Source organism: Delphinus delphis, chromosome 2, assembly GCF_949987515.2.
Source record: "Delphinus delphis chromosome 2, mDelDel1.2, whole genome shotgun sequence".
NCBI classification, from domain to species: domain Eukaryota; kingdom Metazoa; phylum Chordata; class Mammalia; order Artiodactyla; family Delphinidae; genus Delphinus; species Delphinus delphis.
This window is the reverse complement of record NC_082684.1, coordinates 177,580,898-177,601,624: the sequence shown is the minus strand read 5'-3', so window position 1 is coordinate 177,601,624 and position 20,727 is coordinate 177,580,898. Positions and strand designations below refer to the sequence as shown.

At 41.5% G+C, this 20,727-nt stretch overlaps 1 protein-coding gene across 7 annotated transcripts in view; it reads right to left on the bottom strand.

The window, feature by feature from the left end:
- Positions 1-20,727, bottom strand: part of MPP7 (MAGUK p55 scaffold protein 7) — a 248,064-nt gene that overhangs the window by 89,505 nt on the left and 137,832 nt on the right. For all 7 annotated transcript variants that reach the window (XM_060006381.1, XM_060006379.1, XM_060006378.1 and 4 more), the window contains 2 exons: positions 14,045-14,122; positions 11,660-11,740 (listed from right to left, as the gene is read on the bottom strand). In XM_060006381.1, the coding sequence (XP_059862364.1) occupies positions 11,660-11,740; positions 14,045-14,122 (159 nt within the window). The remainder of the gene's footprint in view (positions 1-11,659; positions 11,741-14,044; positions 14,123-20,727) is intronic.

Sequence of the window (20,727 nt, the reverse complement as noted above, 5' to 3'; positions counted from 1 at the left end):
TCGGCCACAGGCTGCGGCAGGCGTCAGCGTAAAGCGTCTGCCAGCGTGAGCGTCCTCCGGTTCATCCGAACAGAAGTGGCAGCTGGGGGGTCGCCGAGGGACTGTTACTTCTGAAAGGAGGGAGAAAAAGGAGGCTACAGATAGACTGCCAACGGGCTGGCAGGTGTCAGGCAACGACGCATGTCTTTTTTTTCTTTCCTTCTGTTAGCAGAAAACACAGAAAGAACTGCTCAATACAGCTGACTAGCTTTCATTCTTCTGTGATTTTTCTCACTTTTAAATTTTTGATGTAATAGCCGACTGTGTGTATAAAAGAATAAAATAAAAGTATTTCTAGTCATGACGGCTGTGGTGGTGAAACTCCACAAGACGGTCATATTGTCATTAGAGACCAAAGATGAGAATAACGTGACATGTCACTATATTGGGGGTGGGTGGGTCTAGACTTTTAACTAATTTGTTCCCTAATCGGCAGCACCAGGATGCACCGATTACTCCAGCCAGAGCCTTGAAATCCCCCTTACCTACACCCCATCCTGTTAAATCTGCTTCCACAGTGTAAGCTAACATGTTATCTTCTCTCCAGTCCAGAGCAGACGGTGGCCAACTGTGCCACCTGTTTTCGTAAGTGAAGCTTTCCTGGAACACAGCCATGCCTGTCCACTGATGTGTGCCTCATGGCGCCTGCCATGCTACAGTGAGAACCTGAGTACAAGCACCAGACATTTTTCCATAAAAAAGCTGGCAGACCCTTGGTCTAGATCATTGATCATCATCTTTCACCTGGAGCATTTTTACCTGCAGCCTTTCAATGGTCCACCTGCATTCACCTTGGGCTCATTTTCAAATTCCTGATTCACAGTGTGTCCAGAGTAATTATTTTTTTCTTTTCCTCCCGTCGCGGAGCACAGGCTGCGGACGCGCAGGCTCAGCGGCCATGGCTCATGGGCCCAGCCGCTCCACAGTATGTGGGATCCTCCCGGACCGGGGCACGAACCCGTGTCCCCTGCATCGCAGGCGGACTCTCAACCACTGCGCCACCAGGGAAGCCCCCAGAGTAATTACTTTGAAACTCAGAGTAACTCACATAAGTGGTCTACTAAGAACTCTCCTACCCACCCACTGGTTTGGGATGAAAAGCAAGTCCTAGTCTTGTATTTTCCCTCCAACTCTGTCTCACACCCACTGTCCTCCTCACTGAGTTTAAATACCTGGCTTCTTTCTCACAGAGGCGTGGCCGAAACATCCAATATAAATGTAGACCCCTGGGTTACGTGATCTCATAGCACCACCTTCTTTGCCTTCATACATGCTCATAATTTGTAACCGTTTCCATTTTTATGTATCCGCTATCTACTGAAACAGAAGCTCCAAGATGGCGAAGAAACGGTACCTAAATTAAGCTTTCTTACTGACTGTAACATATACACGGAAAAGCTCACAATTCATAAGCATACGGCACGAAGAATCTCCAAAAATGAATATGTCCCTGTAAATATCACTCAAACAAGAAACACAACATTAACTGCGCCCCACGGGCCCCTAACATGCTCCTTCCTAGTCACCGTGGCCTCTATTCCGCTGAAGGTATAGTTTTGCCGCTATTTAAATGCCGCAAAATGGGATCTTCCTTTTTTCCCTGACATTAAGTTAGTGAAGTTCATCCATGCTGTCACTAGTAGCCATTCCTTTTTCATGGCTGTACAGTACTCCAACATGTACGTATTTCATAGTTTCTTTACCCATTATGCCTCTGAGGGACACTTAGGCTGTTTTCAGCTCTTGGCTATCATAAACAGTGCTGCGGTAAATATTTCATATCAGCTGATGCATACACACACAAATCTGGGTTAAGTATACTTAAGGGTGGAAGTCTAGGTCATTCAACACAGGCAGACGAGACCAAGTGGTCGTTCCAGCTCCTCTCCCCGCAACAGCTTATGTGAGTTCTAGCTGCATCAAGGGATCCACCAATTCACAGTAGTTTAAATTTGGCCATTCTGAGTATACAGTGTTATCTTCTCGTGGTTGAAATTTCACCTTTCTTATAACTCATGATATCTTTTTTCTTTGCTGTTCAAATGAAAGCATTTCTTTTTATAAACGTTTTTCTCCAGCCAGTATATCTCTAATTGCACTTAAGAAACAGAATTAAAAAAGAAAAAGTCTGTATTTCATCTTGTGCCAAGTTAAAAGAATATCCAGTAGCTTCCACTTCCTGTTTTAGACTGTTATTACCATTACTTTATGTTCTCTTGGTATAAAAATATGCTTTAAAAAAATCCCAAACTAACACATAAACAAGCAACACAGGTACCAGCATATCCTTATAAACATAAACACGACCGACGCTCCCAAGTCAGGGAAGACAGGAATGGCATCTCGGGGTGGCTGATTCACGGATGGTGGCAGGCAGTGCAAGAATGTTTCTGGAAAACCGTCAGTCCTGGTTTTCAGCACAGGAGAACCTCTCATTTCACGGTGCACGTTCCACAATATTACAAAACCACCACCTTGTCTACTTGATTAAAACCAGGGGAAAGGGACAATGTTCCTGGGGAGCGACAAGGCACAGAAGCGCCCTGGGGCCCCACACGGCCAGTGGGCCCAGCCCCGCGGTCTGACCGGAGGCCTGGGACCCGCTGCCAGATGCTGCCCTCTGCAGACGCAGCGAGGGTTTCATGGACTTCAGGAGCGCGTGTCCCCGGCGCGGATAACACACTCTACGATGATCAGGTGGGGGAAGTGAGCTCCTCTGAATCGTGCGTGGGATCGGTTCCAGACTCAGTGGAACGGCCGTCCTCTCCAGGGCCTGGACCTCAGGTGACCGGCTGAACGGCGAAGGGTCTTCCTCTCTTGTCGGTGCAGTTTCTCAGCCTCCTGCTGCTGCTTCTGCTGTTCTAACTCCTTTCATGTAAATGTCAATTGTTTGCTGCCAACCGTGGTGTCCGATACACCTAATGTCCCATTTTTCGCTTGGAGTTTCAACCGGTCTTAAAGGGTTTTATTCATCACGATACCTTCTTTCGTGAAATGCCTGTTCAAGATCCTTGCACATTGTTCTGTTCCATCTGTCTTTGTCTTCTTGACCTGTAAGAGTTCTTTATAACACGCTGGATCCAAGCCTTTGTCGGCTACAGGTGCCACAAACGCCTTCTCCCACTTGGTAGCTCTCACTTCCTCATTAGTGTTCTCTGATCAAAAAAGGGTCCAAATGAATGAACCCAATAATATTTTTTTCCTGTATGGTTGGTGCTTTTCTTGGTAGCCAACAAAGTTTCAAAGGGACAGAATGAAGAGCATCATCAGATGATAAAATATTATCTGAAGGTATAATAGCTGCAAAGTTTTGACAACTGATGAGAAACACAGTCTGAAGATTCAGGAACTCCAATGGATCCTTTAGGAAGCAGGAACAATAAAAATTAACCCACGCTTACATACATCATAGTGAAATGACAGAATGCCAGAGACAGAAAGTAGTTCTTAAAAATATCAGAGAGAAAAACACAGATCATCAGGAAGGAAAGAAAAAAAGGTAATTGAGAACTGACTGATCAAGCAGCAAGACCACTGAAGAGAGTTAAAACACCTTGAAAGCGCTTAGGAAGAAAAGAACAGTCAGCCCAGAATTGTGTATCCAGCAAAAGTACAGCTCAAGAATGAGGATGAGAGGGCTTCCCTGGTGGCGCAGGGGTTGAGAGTCCGCCTGCCGATGCAGGGGACACGGGTTCGTGCCCCGGTCCGGGAAGATCCCACATGCTGCGGAGCGGCTGGGCCCGTGAGCCATGGCCGCTGAGCCTGCGCGTCCGGAGCCTGTGCTCCGCGACGGGAGAGGCCACAGCAGTGAGAGGCCCGGGTACCACAAAAAAAAGAAAAAAATGAGGATGAGAACCAAGGTGAAGTTAACAGGGACCCACTGGAGAAAACTTAAAAAAAAAAAAAAAAGATAATGAAGCAATGGTTTTTGAAGACACTGGACATGAGACAAGGAAAGACAGTGACCACTGAGACATAGGAAACAACTGCGAACCCTAAGACTGCCCCAAGCTTCCTGTCTAGAGCGAATTTCCCGCTATGTCGGGGGAGAAGGAACCCAGGACAGCAGAGCTGGGAACCTAGGGAGATCAAGGGGCTAACGTTCTCAGGGAAGGGATGAGAATGGAGAGAGCTGCACAGACACAGAGCTCCTTGAGTCCTTAGCCAAGGCTCGCATACGGAACAACTGCCAGGAAGGATTAGAGCAGTAGTTGGGAACTGAGAGCAATTTTACTCCCCGGGAGCCATATGGCTGTCTGGGGACATTTTTGGTTTGTCACAATTCAAGGGATGCTACTGCTGTCTAGTGCACAGAGGCCAGAGATGCTCCGAGGCATCTGATACCACAGCAGACAATCCCTTCCCCTCCGCCAAGTAAGTATCCAGTCCTCAAATGTAAATAGTTCCAAGGTTGAGAAGCCCTGCATTACAGGAAACAATCCCCGAGGCTTGCACAGGGCAGGAATAGCTCCTGTTCCCACCAGTTACAAGGAAAAGCCTCACCACTCACAGGGCATTGAGGAGAGTTAACAGAGAGGTACTTTCTTAATAGCAGGAAATAATTAGCCCAAGATTACATGCTGCTAAGATCTCACCTAACAAAGCTTAAAAGCAAGCCTCCAAATAACTTAATTGTGTAATTTAAACTCAAGAATATTATCTATAAATATATAAAAATATCCAGCATCAAAAAAAGTCAAGTCACAATGACTGACAGTCAATCAACAATTACTAGGCATGTACAAAATCAGCAACTACTATGCACAATGATGAGAAATATAAAACTAGACCCTGAAAAGTTAGATGACAGAATTATGTAGAACCAAATCCTGAAATTACAGAAAGATCACAGAAAAGGAAATTAACAGTTACTACTAATTCCAAATGTTCAAAAAGCCAGAAGAAGGGCTGAACAGCAGACTTGGAATATACAAAGAAGATTCAAACCAAGCTCCTACAGATAAAAGGTGAAAATACATTTCATTCAGTACACTGAATAAGATTAACACTTGTAGGCAAAGCAATAAAACTACTGAAACACATGAAACACAAAGAGAAAATATAATGAAAAATTATGAACATTTATTGAGCTGTGGGACTTCAATGGTCTATTATATGCACCGAACTGGCATCTCCAGAGACAGGAGAGGTGTTAAAAAAAATCTGAAGAAATATGGCAGAAAATATTCCAAATTTGATGGAAACAAAAAAGCCCATATGTTTAAGAAGCTCAATGTATCCAAGCACAATAAACAGAAAAGACATAACACCAAACTGCTTACAACCAGTGAAAAGGGGACTATCTTAAAATCAGCCAAAAAAAAAAAAAAAAAAAAGCACACCACAAGACAATGGAGCACATCTTTAAAATACTCAAGGAAAACTACTGGCAGCCTAAAATTCTATACCCAGCAAAAATACCTTTTAAAAAGAAGGAATACTGAAGACTTTGTAAAGACATACAAAAGCTGAAGGAATTCATCACCAGCGGACTTGCATTACCAAAAACGTTGTAAGAAGTTCTTTCAGACAAGAGGAATGACTGCAGATGGGAACACAGAAGAGCGCCAGAAATGGCTGTTACCTGTGCGCCTAGCGTAACTATCTTGCACACGGTAAGAACAACAGGGAATGCTCATGAATGTATTTCATAATAAAGTGAATATTACAGTCGATAGGCATTGTTAGAACACCAGCTATTACTTTTCCTCCTTAGCTCTGTACTTTCATATCTGGATTCCAAAATAAATAATTTACAGATATCAAGTTCATTATTTTTAACAGCTTTGCTTTATAAATAGTTTTGGTTAGCAACATTTTTCTTTTAGACAACTAAAAGTAACTTTGTGTTCCATTTTCCTGTTTTAACTGCAGCAACTTCACTATACAGACATTCTTTCAGGAGGCAGCACCTAAATGAAAATTGTGTTTCCATATGCCACCGATCACAGCTGATGGGTTTACCTGTCGCTTAGAGGAATCTACAGGAAATTGAACACTGGGCTTTGTAACGCATCGGGCTCCCAAGCTCTCCCTGCCTCAGACCCCCTGGAGTCAACTCTATGCTCTAAATATCTGTCAGACCCTTAGAATTAAGTGTCTGACTCATAAGGATGAGTAACGCTGATTTATTCTTCCAGAAGGAAGCTTAACTTTGCCATTTATTATGCTTTAATGAAGTCTCATCCCCTCCGCATGCCCGGGCAGTGAGTAATTTCTGGTAAGTGAATGTTTTGGAAAGCTGAAAAATTACAACACATCTTTCTATTTTATTGCCTTTTAAAAAATCTACCAAATTTTCCCTGACTTCCTAAATTATAATACCATGTTCTAGAGATGATGTCACCTCACTTTTATCAAAAATGAGCCGCTGAATGACAACTCAGAGAGGATGATTTGCCTTTCATGTGGCAATGTGATGCCTAGGAGTGGTTTTTATTGATCGATGATTCTCTTTGCTTTCCCCGGAAACAAAGTCTCTGTAGAGACCAACGACCCTTCCGCAGTGCCCCCTAAATGGCCCGTGCTCCTCCCCTACTGCAGCAAGCTTCAGAGTCTGTTACATCTACGCAGGCCTCTTGTGACTCTATCATTACCTTTTTCTCACCATGTGGTTTCTTTTATACTTTGTTATTTTTCCTGGACTGTAAGATTTGGACAATAAGACTGGATTTTGTAGACATTATTGAGTAATAATAATTATTTTTTTTGTATATGGCTACTGACCAATTCAAAGTTTTAAGGACTGGGTGTATTCCAATACAGTAAGTAGTGCATCCTATTACCCTACTTATAATGGAAAAAAATGTATATGTAATATTTCTGTACACAAAAAGGAATGAAAGGTAATGCAGCCAATTAAGAGTAGTTATCCCTAAAGATATATGAACACACAATTCACAGAAGAAATAAAAAGCCATTAAGCATATGAAAGCAACGCTCATCTTCACTAATAAAGCAACAAGGATAGGGACTTCTATTTTAAAATTTAGATTCAAAACACAGTTATGTATTATCCAAAATTCTTTTCTGTTTAATTTCAAAAGTTTTTATCAAGTCACTTTGTAAAAGGTAAAAATTAAAGTCAGAGTAATAAACTATCACATCTTATTAAAGACAATATCATAAATCAGTTATAAAGATAAGTTATTCCTTCCAACCTCATGTATGCATTTTTTTTTTAACTTTTCGTGTGTGTGTGTGTCCATCTGCCCCTGAGGCTGTAAATGCTTTTACTCTATCCCATGATTATGGTTCAATTTTTACACTTCCATCTTTAATCTACTTGGAATTCAGTCTAGTAGAGGTCTTTCTTATTTTTCCCCAAATAATTAACCAGCTGTCCCAACGCCTCATACTGAATTTACATCCAATCCCACCCATCCCCCACTTCCTTGTCTCCATCCTCACATCCTTCGTTAGGACCACAGTCACGCTGCACCCAAATTATTTCTACAGGCTCCCAGCTGGTCTTCCCACCCGGGGAACTGTTGTGCATACTACACACAGAGTGATGGCATCGCCTGCTTATTTAAATCCTTCCAAGACTTTCTACTGCTCTCAGGATGGAATTCAAACTTTTTCATATGCTCGCAAGTAGAGTGGCCATATAATTTATCATCTAAATAAGGAAACCACTGAAATTAAAAGGGAGGCTATTAATATTAACCACACTGGAACTACAGGCAAACAGCAGGCCGTCCTGGGTAACCAGGAGGTCGGCCCCGACTCACAGCTCTACTGTCCAGCCCCTCCCCTCCCTCTTTCACACGCTGCCGCTCAGCCACACTAAGTCTACGTTACGCCCTCAAATGTGACAAGTTATTTCCTTTGTAGGACTTCATACCGGAAACCTTCATTTCTCACCCCCCCCGCCGACTCACCCCTCACTCCTCTGCCCCTCTGGTCACCTCACACCAGCCTTCAGGCGTCACCAGGCACAGACCATCTCCTCGGCAGTCCTCTTCAACCCGCCCGCACCCAGCCTGGGCGCCGGCTCTGCTCCTATGTGTTCCACACTATTTCTGGGTGTTCCCTCTCTTTATCCCCTATTTCTATCACCTTCATTAATCTTCATGTATCATCATACATCTACAAGTTCCAGCTACAGGGACTGGCAGAGTAGATGCTCAATTTATGTAGGAATGACTGAATGAAGATCCAACTCTGGTGACATTTACAAACTACCAAAGAAAGTTTTTAGTTTTTTTTGCGGTACACGGGCCTCTCACTCTTGTGGCCTCTCCCGTTGCGGAGCACAGGCTCCGGACGCGCAGGCTCAGGGGCCATGGCTCACGGGCCCAGCCGCTCCGCGGCACGTGGGATCTTCCCGGACTGGGTCACGAACCCGCATCCCCTGCATTGGCAGGCGGACTCTCAACCACTGCGCCACCAGGGAAGCCCCCCAAAGAAAGTTTTAATGCTTTTCAAAACGAGTTGGCTACAGAAAGCACGTATTATCATTTCATAGTTGGCTACACACTTGGTTGTATATACCTATGTGTGTTTTTAAAAAAATCATTATTACTTTGGAGGTACATTTCAGGTTTCCTTTCAGTATTGTGAATTAAATATTCTAAATGGAAGGGCAATCTTCAAAAAGTAAATAATTAGTTCCCTTATCCACTAAAATTTAAGGGCAATATTCAAGTTAACACCTTGGAATTACATTTTTCATATTTTAACTGTCAGTTCAATGAACAATTCATGTATACATGTTATATTCTACTGTACCTTGCTTCTGCTCTTAAAAAAAAGAAAAAAAGCAAATATTTTCATTTATTCTAAGACAAAAAGAAGTATTTGATCATATTCTGAAATAACTTAAAACTTATTTGGGGACTGCATTTCTTAAAGTAATTACCTTCAAAAGTGAGATAGTGATGGTTGTTAACATAAATGATTTCAAGGAAAGCAATGTTAAATGTAAGGTCAAACTGGGAAGAAAAGTATTTTCTTCCCAAGACTGGTGAACTAGAAATTGCCATTGTCGACTGTACCGTCGAGTGTCCGCAATGTCAGCCACTTTCTACACGTTATTTCCTGAACATACACCTTTCACGCTGACTTCTCACCATTCCTTAGTCACACTGCTACGTACATGTGAAAACAGACAAAACTGTTTGTCTGAGGTATTTTTGCCATAACGAAGTTTAAGTACTCAATTAAAAGCTGCATCCTATGGTGCTGCATGATGCCATCGTAAAGGGAAGAAAACCCACATTTCGTTCCTTCTGGAGGAGTTTCTCCTTCCTTGCTGTGTTTCTCTCCTGTGTGCTTCCTTTACTGCTCACACAAAACAAAATTCTGATCACCAAACGCGTGACGGGTTTTCTCAACACCAAGCAATTCTCTGTGACACCACCTGGGCGTCCTACAGTTCAACCCAATTCTGAGGTCATCTTCCCAGAGAGAGCGTCAGCTCCCACAGGTTGAGGGCTCAATCCTTTAGGACTGCCCCCCCCCCCCCCCGACACACTTCAGACACCAGTCACCACTCCAGGCTGCCACCTGTGCTTCTGACCAACCAGCTGCAGATGTGAGGTTCCAACAAACCCCTGCTTGGGTTCAATTAATTTGCTGGAGTAGGTCACAGGATTCAGGGAAACACTTACATGTACCGGTTTATTAAAGCATATGATAAAGAACTCAGATGAAGAGATACACACAGGGTAAGGTCTGGAGGGTAGGAGCATCTGTTCCCGTGGAGGTGGGTACATCACCCTCCTGGTACATGGATGTGTCCCCGAGCCTAGAAGCTCTCTGAACATCACACTTTGGGGATTTTAGGGAGGCTTCCTCAAGTAGGCATAATCAATTCTTAACTCCATTTCCAGCCCCTCTCCCCTCTCTGGAGGATGGTGGCAGGGGTGTGGTGAGGCTGAAAATTCCAAGCTTCTAATCGTGGCGTGGTCTTGCTGGTGACCAGCGCCCAGCCAGGGGCGCACCCAGAGGCGCCTCATTAGGACAAAGCTCCCCGTGCTCTAACCACTTAAAAATTTACAAGGGCTGGAGGGGACTTGTGTCAGGGACAGGGTCAAAGACAAAGAAATACAAGTGCAATACACGTTCCCAGTGTTCTTATCACTTAGGAAATTAACTAGGGTTTTATAAGCTTTGGGCCAGGAACCTGGGGCAGACACCAAAATGTACCTATCTTCTCTTATCTCATAACCACCTAAGGTCACACACTCCTCTCCGGCCAAATACCAGTTTCCATCCAGTATAACCTCTTTATTATTAGCTGTTCCATTTCAAACACTCTTGAACGGAATACCAAAATCAGATCTTTTGTTTCTGGGGGGTCAGAAACATTCCTCTTTAATTTGTAAAATTGAAACCAAGATAACGCTCTCAAAAATGGAGCTTACCAAGCGCCTCGCGGGTACCCTTGCCATGCTCTGCGCCTCACGGGTACCCTTGCCACGCTCTGATTAACATCAACTTCCCAAGCGCAGTGTAAGGAAACTGAAGGAATTTTCAGAGCATTCACGGATCTCCTCCAAGCTGCTCACTGTCTGTGCACTCCGCCTTCAGCATCAGCGACCTTCCTGCACTAACCAGATCCTTATTCTTCTAGAACTAAAGTATAACCGATTTCCTCTGCACCAGTCAATTCCTCTCATATTATTAATCATAGTTCATTTACCCTTTACAGAAATACATTCATGTACTTTATATCTACTTACATGGTTTAGAAATCACGGTCCATACACGTTCTCTGTCTTTTATTTAATACTTTTCCGAATATCAGTTTAAGACCATATATAGCACAGTTCCAAAGGAGATTTTTCAAAGAAGGTAGAAATAAATAATCAGTTTTTCCATCTAGATGGACATTTTCATTCAAAAGTCTATATGTGCTTAACAGAAATCACGACGTAACTGATCATTTTGATTACATAATTACTGATCTATAGGTAATTCTGACTCCTGGACAATATTTCACATACAAGCGCGGTAGTATCAAGTATAAAATGTATGGGTCATAGAACTTAATACATTAATGACCTTAGAATTAACAGGAAAATTTCTAAATCACATCGTTGACTAATCACACCTGGAGGAAAAATAAGTGATAAACTTGTAAGAAAAACAGAGACTCGAAATGGATCTGCCAGTATTTTACTGGTATTTACACTGGAAAAATGCTTTGCTCTGTAGAAATGGTACGATGCATTAAAACACAAATTGGCAGAAGAGGGGGCAGGAAATGGGGAGAGGAAGAGGAATGCTAAGACAGTCCCACAGAAAAATAGATACTGTTGTCAAATCCACTGGCACACCGTTAACTAGCCAAGCAAAATGGACCTAAACAAAATCGCTAATAGGTTCTGTATCCTGTATTCTTAACTTCCTTTAAAAGAAAAACGACCTTGAAGCTCCATTATATTTGCCAACTTAAATCCTGAGCTTCCCAACTTAAGTATTTTATAGATTGTCACAACATTATCGTGAAAAGCTCAACTCTTTTTCCTTCACAGGATTTGGGCGATTAAAATACTGTGCACTATTTGAAAACACATTTACTTGAAAATTGATGCTCGAAACAGAATTCATCTGAAGGCCCAGAAAGTGGCCCTTTTCGGCTATATTTATTACAGGTGTCACACGTCCTCACCTTCACATTGGGTTTTGACAGTAGTTTCAACAGCTCTCTGATCTCGCTGCTCAATGGCTTGTTCTGAAGCTCCTCCGCCAGCTGCAGGGGAGCACATTGACACGAAGGACAGTTAGTAAGAGCAGGGGAGCTCCACGTGCGACAACTGAGAAGCTCTCTTGCTACTTTTTCGGTGATTAAGCACAAGTCAGCAGGAAAGAAAACAGACTATCAATCGCTGCTCTTCTTCTGAGGCTCCCAGTAGCCCTGATCCCAGCCCAGGCTCTCAGCTGAGTACAACTCAAGAAATCACATCGGCTAGATCACCTTCTGATTCACCGCACAGGGGGCAAATCCCAGCACTTCCTCTACGACATGGTCTTTTGCATGCAGACAAAGGACCACTTGGAAAAGGCACTGGATCAGGCTTTGACATTGTACAAAAGAAAAACACAGAAAAGAGAACTTCTGAACGAGGTGGTGAAATCCACAGGGTTTCTAAAACCCCAAGTAGCTTGCTGTTTAGAGCTGGGGTAGAAAGAACTAGAATGCCTCTGAAAGAGCAAATGATCGGAAACCTTTATTATGCTCACCTACACAGTCTGTTAAATATAAAATAGGTTAATCATAAAATGACTTATAGTAGGTTGACAACTACGCTGCTGCCTCAGATGCTGACTGTTCTCTACCACCAGGATTATAAATTCCCATTGCCGGTTCCAGCTGAAGCTGAAGAAGAAAGGGGTGGAGCTTGGAACCTGCCTTGCGTTCTGCATTAAGAGGCCTCTATCAAAATCTCAATCTTAGGCTATAAGAAGGATCATATCATTTCCATAAGAAGAAAAGCAAGAGTCACATAGAAAAAAAGATTAGAATTATGAAAAAATACAGCACAGAATGCAAAATATGTACATATACTTTCATTTAAAAACCCTTCTCAAAACACTGCATGAAAGTTCCATTTGCCCCTATAGTTTCTAACAAACTAAAAATAATTGCTCTTATCTCTGGAAAGGACTTTTCTCTAAACGAGGGGTGTAATATAAATTATACACAAAAAATAAAACCAGATAAAATTGATATATTCACTGACTACACTTCAAAAAGTGCTTTTCCTTTCTCAAGGTAACATTTTTTTACAGAATTTTTAACTTACAAAAAGACACAAAAGGCTCTTTGCACTCTTGAATCAAACATTTAAATATATTGCTCTGATGAATTACAAAATGTTAAGTTTATATTTACATAAAAATCTCTAATTAAAAAAATGCAATATTGTTGTAACATGACTGGGCCTTCATTACATTGGTTTATAAATAAATATTTCCCCAAACCCTCAACAATAAACGTTCTAAAAGCGGTTTTCAAGGCTCTCTCAATCGTCAAGTGTTTTGGTTCTGCAACACAGAGGTAAAAGCTCCTTCACAAAACATGTATATTGCAACATCCTTGTAATTTGTAATCTCTGTAGAAATGGAAGGAAAAAATGGGGACTAAACAGGGAACACACAACTTGGAGATACATTACACATGCTTTATTTTCTAAACTAGAATACACGGTATTATCAAAGAAAATCAACCCTTGAAGATGGTCGGTTTTTCTCATTATACCTACAGCTCTAAAATCTTACTAAGCGGAACTATAGTTTGTTTCATTGTAATAACGTAAAAGATTAAAAAACAACAGAGAGGCTGTAGGGTGTCACTAAAAGCAGCCTCCACGCCACATGCATTTCTTGCCCAGCTTAGTGTCCCCTGTAGTTCATCCAGGTCTGTGCTCAGCTCATCTGAGTCCAGAAGTCAACGGGAGAAACAGCGAGTTAGTTCCCTGACCCAGATTTCAAATAAAATTACAGCTACGGGAAATTAACTACTCCATCAATGCCAGCTGCTGCTCAAATTTATTTTTCGGTTATGAAGGTAATTTGGAAAGGTCTAATACCCATACATCTCTACTATGCTTTACAATCCACTTAGAAAACAACCCTGACTTTTTATGTATTTCGTCCGCCTCATTCCTATGCCAGCGTCTGTCAGTTTCAAGACTGGCAGCGACACAGCCGTCTTGTCTCTATTTCTCCAAAGCTTTTCTCTTGCCTGGGACTTTCTCGGACTCTAACAGCTGATAGCATCTCTCCCCACAGAGGCACAGACTAAAATTTCTATTTCGTAATTACCAAGGCAGGACAAGAGGGTTATCTCCATGCAAAATCTTTAGGACAGGAAAGTGAAAAAAATCAGCCTAGTGTCAGCGTCAACTCAGGGATGACAGGCCTTTCGGAGACATCTGCAACTTCTTCCGGTTTTCACTCCTAGGATCACACGTCTCTGTCTGCACTAGGGTGAGCCCTGCCCCCAAGAGGCCGCGAAGGACAAGTACCCCTGAGCTCAGAAAGGCACACTTACGTCACCAGCTAAGGCTGCCGCACCCTGGAGGATGGGCGTGGGATTCTGCTTCTCGTAGTAGTGAAGTTTCTCGTGAATCTGGAAGGAAAGCAAATGCACGTAAGCTCACCTGCCAGCAAGCAGCCTGAGACATTCAACTACTTGGATCGTTTCACCAGCAACTGATCTACTGAACATTCTAAACACGTTTCTGTAAACCTACAGATGACGAAGAGGCGCGCCTAGTTCACCTACTGCTGTGCTTCAGTGTTTGTAACAAGAACTCAAACGGGGGGTGGGACCATCATCAAATAGAACCCACGCAAAAGCTAACCTGTGTTCCCCAAACAAACATTAGCTTTATAAAACCTTTAATTTCTAAAACATAATTGCTTCAATACTTCGAGCGGTGGTTGTAGGTTATATACCTGCTAAAAACACAAGTTATGATTAAAGCAAAGCAAGAAGCTGGCAGCCGTGTTCTGACAATTTGGTGTGTAATAACCACCCAGAGCAAAGAACCAGGTGTCCTGCAGACCGAGGGCCAGCGCTCCCGGAAGACCTCACGGAGCACACAGCTCCCTTCACTTCTCGCTTTTCCTTTCTTCCAAATAGTCAGCTTCCCCCCACCCATTCAAATTTCTACAGAGAAGGGATTTCTCAAAACTAGAGACATCTCTCCTAACTATTCAGCTTCAATTTTTCATTTTGTAAAACAGTAAAATTCTATTAATACAAGATAATTTTGTCCGTTTCCCATCACCATGACCAAAGAAACACAAAGGCAAGAATACATTTCAATGCATCAGAAGACTAACTGAGTTCATTTAAAAAACCTAGAATGATAGCTAAGAATGAGGGGAGCTTTGACAAATTTGTAACTGTTGGCACCTAGTTTAATCGATTTCAGCTCTTACACAGAGGCCCTTAAATTTTTTTTTGAATTATATATTTTTATACAGCAGGTTCTTATTAGTTATCTATTTTATACAAATTAGTGTATATATGTCAACCCCAATCTCCCAGTTCATCCCCTCCACACCCGTTTCCCCCCTTGGGTACCATATGTTTGTTTTCTACATCTGTGTCTCTATCGTTGCCTTGCAAACCGGTTCATTTACACCATTTTTCTATATTCCACATATATGCATTAATATACGATATTTGTTTTTCTCTTTCTTACTTCACTCTGTATGACAGTCTCTAGGTCCATCCACATCTCTACAAATGACCCAATTTCGCTTCTTTTTATGGCTGAGTAATATTCCATTGTATATATGTGCCACATCTTCTTTATCCATTCGTCTGTTGATGGGCATGTAGGTTGCTTCCATGACCTGGCTATTCTAAACAGTGCTGCAATGAACATTGGGATACATGTGTCTTTTTGATTTATGGTTTTCTCTGGGTATATGCCCAGTAGTGGGATTGCTGGATCATATGGTAATTTTATTTTTGTTTTTTAAGGAACCTCCATACTGTTCTCCATAGGAGCTGTATCAATTTACATTCCCACCAACAGTGCAAGAGGGTTCCCTTTTCTCCCCACCCTCTCCAGCATTTATTGTTTGTAGATTTTCTGATGATGCCCATTCTAACAGGTGTGAGGTGATACTTCATTGTAGTTTTGATTTGCATTTCTCTAACGATTAGTGATACTGAGGAGCTTTTAGGTGCCTCTTGGCCATCTGTATGTCTTCTTTGGAGATCTGGAGATTAATCCTTTGTCCGCTGATTCGTTTGCAAATATTTTCTCCCATTCTGAGAGTTGTCTTTCCTCTCGTCTCGTTTAAAGTTTCCTTTGCTGTGCAAAAGCTTTTAAGTTTCATTAGGTCCCATTTGTTTATTTTTGTTTTTATTTCCATTACTCTAGGAGGGGTGTTAAAAAAGATCTTGCTGTGATTTATGTCAAAGAGTGTTCTTCCTATGTTTTCCTCTAACAGTTTTATAGTGTCCAGTCTTACATTTAGGTCTTTAACCCATTTTGAGTTTATTTTTGTGTACGGTGTTAGGTAGTGCTCTAATTTCATTCTTTTACATGTAGCTGGTCCAGTTTTCCCAGAACCACTTACTGAAGAGGCTGTCTTTTTTCCATTGTATATTCTTGCCTCCTTTATCAAAAATAAGGTGACCATATGTGTGTGGGTTTACCTCCGGGCTCTCTCTCTTGTTCCACTGATCTATATTTTTGTTTTTGTGCCAGTACCATATTGTCTTGATTACTGTAGCTTTGTAGTATAGTCTGAAGTCAGGAAGTCTGATTCCCTGCATCTACTGAGATGATATCATTTTTATTCTTCAATTTGTTAATATGGTGTATCACACTGATTGATTTGCACATATTGAAGAATCTTTGCATCCCTGGGATAAATCCCACTTGATTGTGTATGATGCTAAATTTAACGTGTTGTGGGATTCTGTTTGTTAGTATTTTGTTGAGGATTTTTGCATCTATATTTATCAGTGATAATGGCCTGTAATTTTCTTTTTTTGTAGTATTTTTGTCTGGTTTTGGTATCAAGGTGATGGTGGCCTCAGAGAATGAGTTTGGGAGTCCCTTCCTCTGCAATTTTTTGGAAGAGTTTGAGAAGGATGGGTGTTAGCTCTTCTCCAAATGTTCGATAGAATTCACCTGTGAAGCCATCTGGTCCTGGACTTTTGTTTCTTGGAAGATTTTTAATCACAGTTTCAATTTCATTACTTGTGATTAGTCTGTTCATATTTTCTATTTCTTCCTGGTTCAGTCTTGGAAGGTTCTAAGAATTTGTCCATTTCTTCCAGGTTGTCCTGTTTATTGGCATACAGTTGCTTGTAGTAGTCTCTTAGGATGCTCTGTATTTCTGTGGTGTCTGTTGTAATTTCCCCTTTTTCATTTCTAATTTTATTGATTTGAGTCCTCTCCGTTTCTTGATGAGTCTGGCTAAAGGTTTATCAATTTTGTTTATCTCCTCAAAGAACCCGTGTTTAGTTTTATTTATCTTTGCTATTGTTTTCTTTGTTTCTATTTCATTTATTTCTGCTCTCATCTTTACGATTTCTTTCCTTCTACTAACTTTGGGTTTTGTTTGTTCTTTCTCTAGTTCCTTTAGGTGTAAGCTTACATTGTTTGACATTTTTCTTGGTTCTTGACGTAGGATTGTATTGCTATAAACTTCCCTCTTAGAACTGCTTTTGCTGCATCCCATAGGTTTTGGATTGTTGTGTTTTTGCTGTCATTTGCCTCTAGGCATTTTTTGATTCCCTCTTTGATTTCTTCAGTGATCTCTTCGTTATTTAGTAACGTATTCTTTAGCCTCCCTGTGTTTGTGTTTTTACGGTTTTTTTCCCCCTGTAAATTTCAAATCTCATAGCATTGTGGTCCGAAAAAATGCTTGATATGATTTCAATTCTCTTAAATTTACCGAGGCATGATTTGTGACCCAAGATGTGATCTATCCCAAAGAATGTTCCGTGTGCACTCGAGAAGAAATGTAATCTGTTGTCTTCAGATGGAATATCCTATAAATACCAATTAAATCTATCTGGTCTATTGTGTCATTTAAAGCTTGTGTTTCCTTATTAATTTTCTGTCTGGATGATCTGTCCATTGGTGTGAGTGAGGTGTTAACGTCCCCCACTATTATTGTGTTACTGTCGATTTCCTCTTTTATAGCTGTTAGCAGTTGCCTTATGTATTGAGGTGCTCCTATGTTGGGTGCACATATATTTATAATTGTTATGTCTTCTTCTTGGATTGATCCCTTGATCATTATGTCCTTCCCTGTTCCTTGTAACATACTTTATTTTAAAGTCTACTTTATCTGATATGAGTATTGCTACTCCAGCTTTCTTCTGATTTCCGTTTGCATGGAATATCTTTTTCCATCCCCTCCCTTTCAGTCTGTATGTGTCCCTAGGTCTGAAGTGGGTCTCTTGTGGACAGCATATATATGGGTCTTGCTTTTGTATCCATTCAGCGAGACTGTGTCTTTTGGTTGGAGCATTTAATCCATTCACATTTAAGGTAATTATTAATATGTATGTTCCTATTCCCATTTTCTTAATTGTTTTGGGTTTGTTTTTGTAGGTCCTTTTCTTCTCTTGTGTTTCCCACTTAAGGAAGTTCCTTTAGCATTTCTTGTAGAGCTGGTTTGGTGGTGCTGAATTCTCTCTTAGCTTTTGCTTGTTTGTAAAGCTTTTGATTTCTCTACTGAATCTGAATGAGATCCTTGCCGGGTAGAGTAATCTTGGTTGTAGGTTCTTCCCTTTCATCACTTTAAATATATCCTGCCACTCCCTTCTGGCTTGTAGAGTTTCTGCTGACAAATCAGCTGTTAACCTTTTGGGAGTTCCCTTGTATGTTGTTTGTCGTTTTCCCCTTGTTGCTTTTAACAATTTTTCTTTGTCTTTAATTTTTGTCAATTTGATTACTATGTGTCTCGGTGTGTTTCTCCTTGGGTTTATCCTGCCTGGGACTCTGCACTTCCTGGACTTGGGTGGCTATTTCATTTCCCATGTTAGGGAAGTTTTCAACTATAATCTCTTCAAATGTTTTCTCAGGTCCTCTCTCTCTCTCTTCTCTTTCTGGGACCCCTATAATAAGAATGTTGGTGCATTTAATGCTGTCCCAGAGGTCTCTTAGGTTGTCTGCATTTCCTTTCATTCTTTTTTCTTTATTCTGTTCCATGGCAGTGAATTCCACCATCCTGTCTTCCAGGTCACTTATCCGTTTTTCTGCCTCAGTTATTCTGCTATTGATTCCTTCTAATGTATTTTTCATTTCAGATATTGTATTATTCATCTGTTTGTTTTTTCTTTAATTCTTCTAGGTGTTTCTCCTTTAATTCTTCTGGGTCTTTGTTAGACATTTCTTGCATCTTCTTGATCTTTGCCTTCATTCTTTTTCTGAGGTCCTGGCTCATCTTCACTATCATTATTCTGAATTCTTTTTCTGGAAGGCTGCCTAGCTCCACTTCATTTAGTTTTTTCTCTGGGGTTTTATCTTGTTCCTTCATCTGGTACTTAGTCCTTTGCCTTCATTTTGTCTATCTTTCTGTGAATGTGGTTTTCCTTCAACAGGCTGCAGGATTGTAGTTCTTCTTGCTTCTGCTGTCTGCCCTCTGGTGGATGAGGCTATCTAAGAGGCTTGTGCAAGCTTCCTGATGGGAGGGACTGGTGGTGGGTAGAGCTGGGTGTTGCTATGGTGGGCAGAGCTCAGTAAAACTTTAATCTGCTCATCTGTTGATGGGTGGGGCTGGGTTACCTCCCTGTTGGTTGTTTGGCCTGAGGCGACCCAACACTGGAGCCTACCTGGGCTCTTTGGTGGGGCTAATGACAGACTCTGGGAGGGCTCACACCAAGGAGTACTTCCCAGAACTGCTGCTGCCAGTGTTCTTGTCCTCATGGTGAGACACAGCCACCCCCCGCCTCTGCAGGAGACCCTCCAACACTAGCAGGTAGGTCTGGTTCAGTCTCCTATGGGGTCACTGCTCCTTCCCCTGGGTCCCGAGGTGCACACTAGTTTGTGTGTGCCCTCCAAGAGTTGAGTCTCTGTTTCCCCCAGTCTTGTCAAAGTCCTGCAATCAAATCCCACTAGCCTTCAAAGTCTGATTCTCTGGGAATTCCTCCTCCCGTTGCCGGACCCCCAGGTTGGGAAGCCTGACGTGGGGCTCAGAACCTTCACTCCAGTGGGTGGACTTCTGTGGTATAACTGTTCTCCAGTCTGTGAGTCACCCACCCAGTGGTTATGGGATTTGATTTTATTGTGATTGTGCCCCTCCTACCGTCCCACTGTGGCTTCTCCTTTGTCTTTGGATGTGGGGTGTCTTTTTTAGTGAGTTCCAGTGTCTTCCTGTTGATGACTGTTCAGCAGTTAGTTGTGATTCCGGCGCTCTCGCAAGAGGGAGTGAGCGCACGTCCTTCTACTCCACCACCTTGAACCAATCTTGGTGCCCTTAAATTTTTATGCTTGAAAACTTACTTTAGCCCCTTCTTATTTCCAGTTGAGGAGATTGCCCCCCACTATATATGAAAAACAGTTGTACCTCATGGTTTCCTGTTTTTAACAGGTATCAAGTAAAATACTCTTTTAATTATGCTCAAAGCTAACCAAACTCTCTTGTAAAATGTCTGGAAGATAGATTTTATTTTGATTAGGCAGATGCTATAGCTAAGAGAGGATTCTATTACCTTTTTGGCAACCCGGTACCTAACGCAAAGCATCAGGGAAAGAGTTTTGACACTTATGATATTACCAGAATGATCAGGGCAACATTTTTACTTAATATCTTGGAAGCTTTCAACATTTATCATATTACGGAAATAAACACATTTTACGGAATACAAGCCATGAAACACGTAACAGTTGATTTGAAGGAGCTAAGAAAATATAATCTAAAATGAAACCAACTGTCCTAAAAGCTAAATTAATTTTGCTTAAATAATTATCAAGAATTAAAAAAAAGAAAAAAGAAAGAATTAGGGAATTAGGTCACCTGAACCTATACTATCATAGAATACTAAACTTACCTGCTCATAAAACTTATCTAACTTTATTGCAACTACCTGTTTAAGTGTCTGCCTTCCTGCAACAATAAGCCCCGAAGCTCATGTGCCTGTCTGTATTACCTCAGCCTAGTTATCAGGACTCTTCATAACGTGGTCTTCAATGAGTTTAGTATTTTAATTCTAAACTCACAAGAACACTAAAAGGTAGATATTACAGA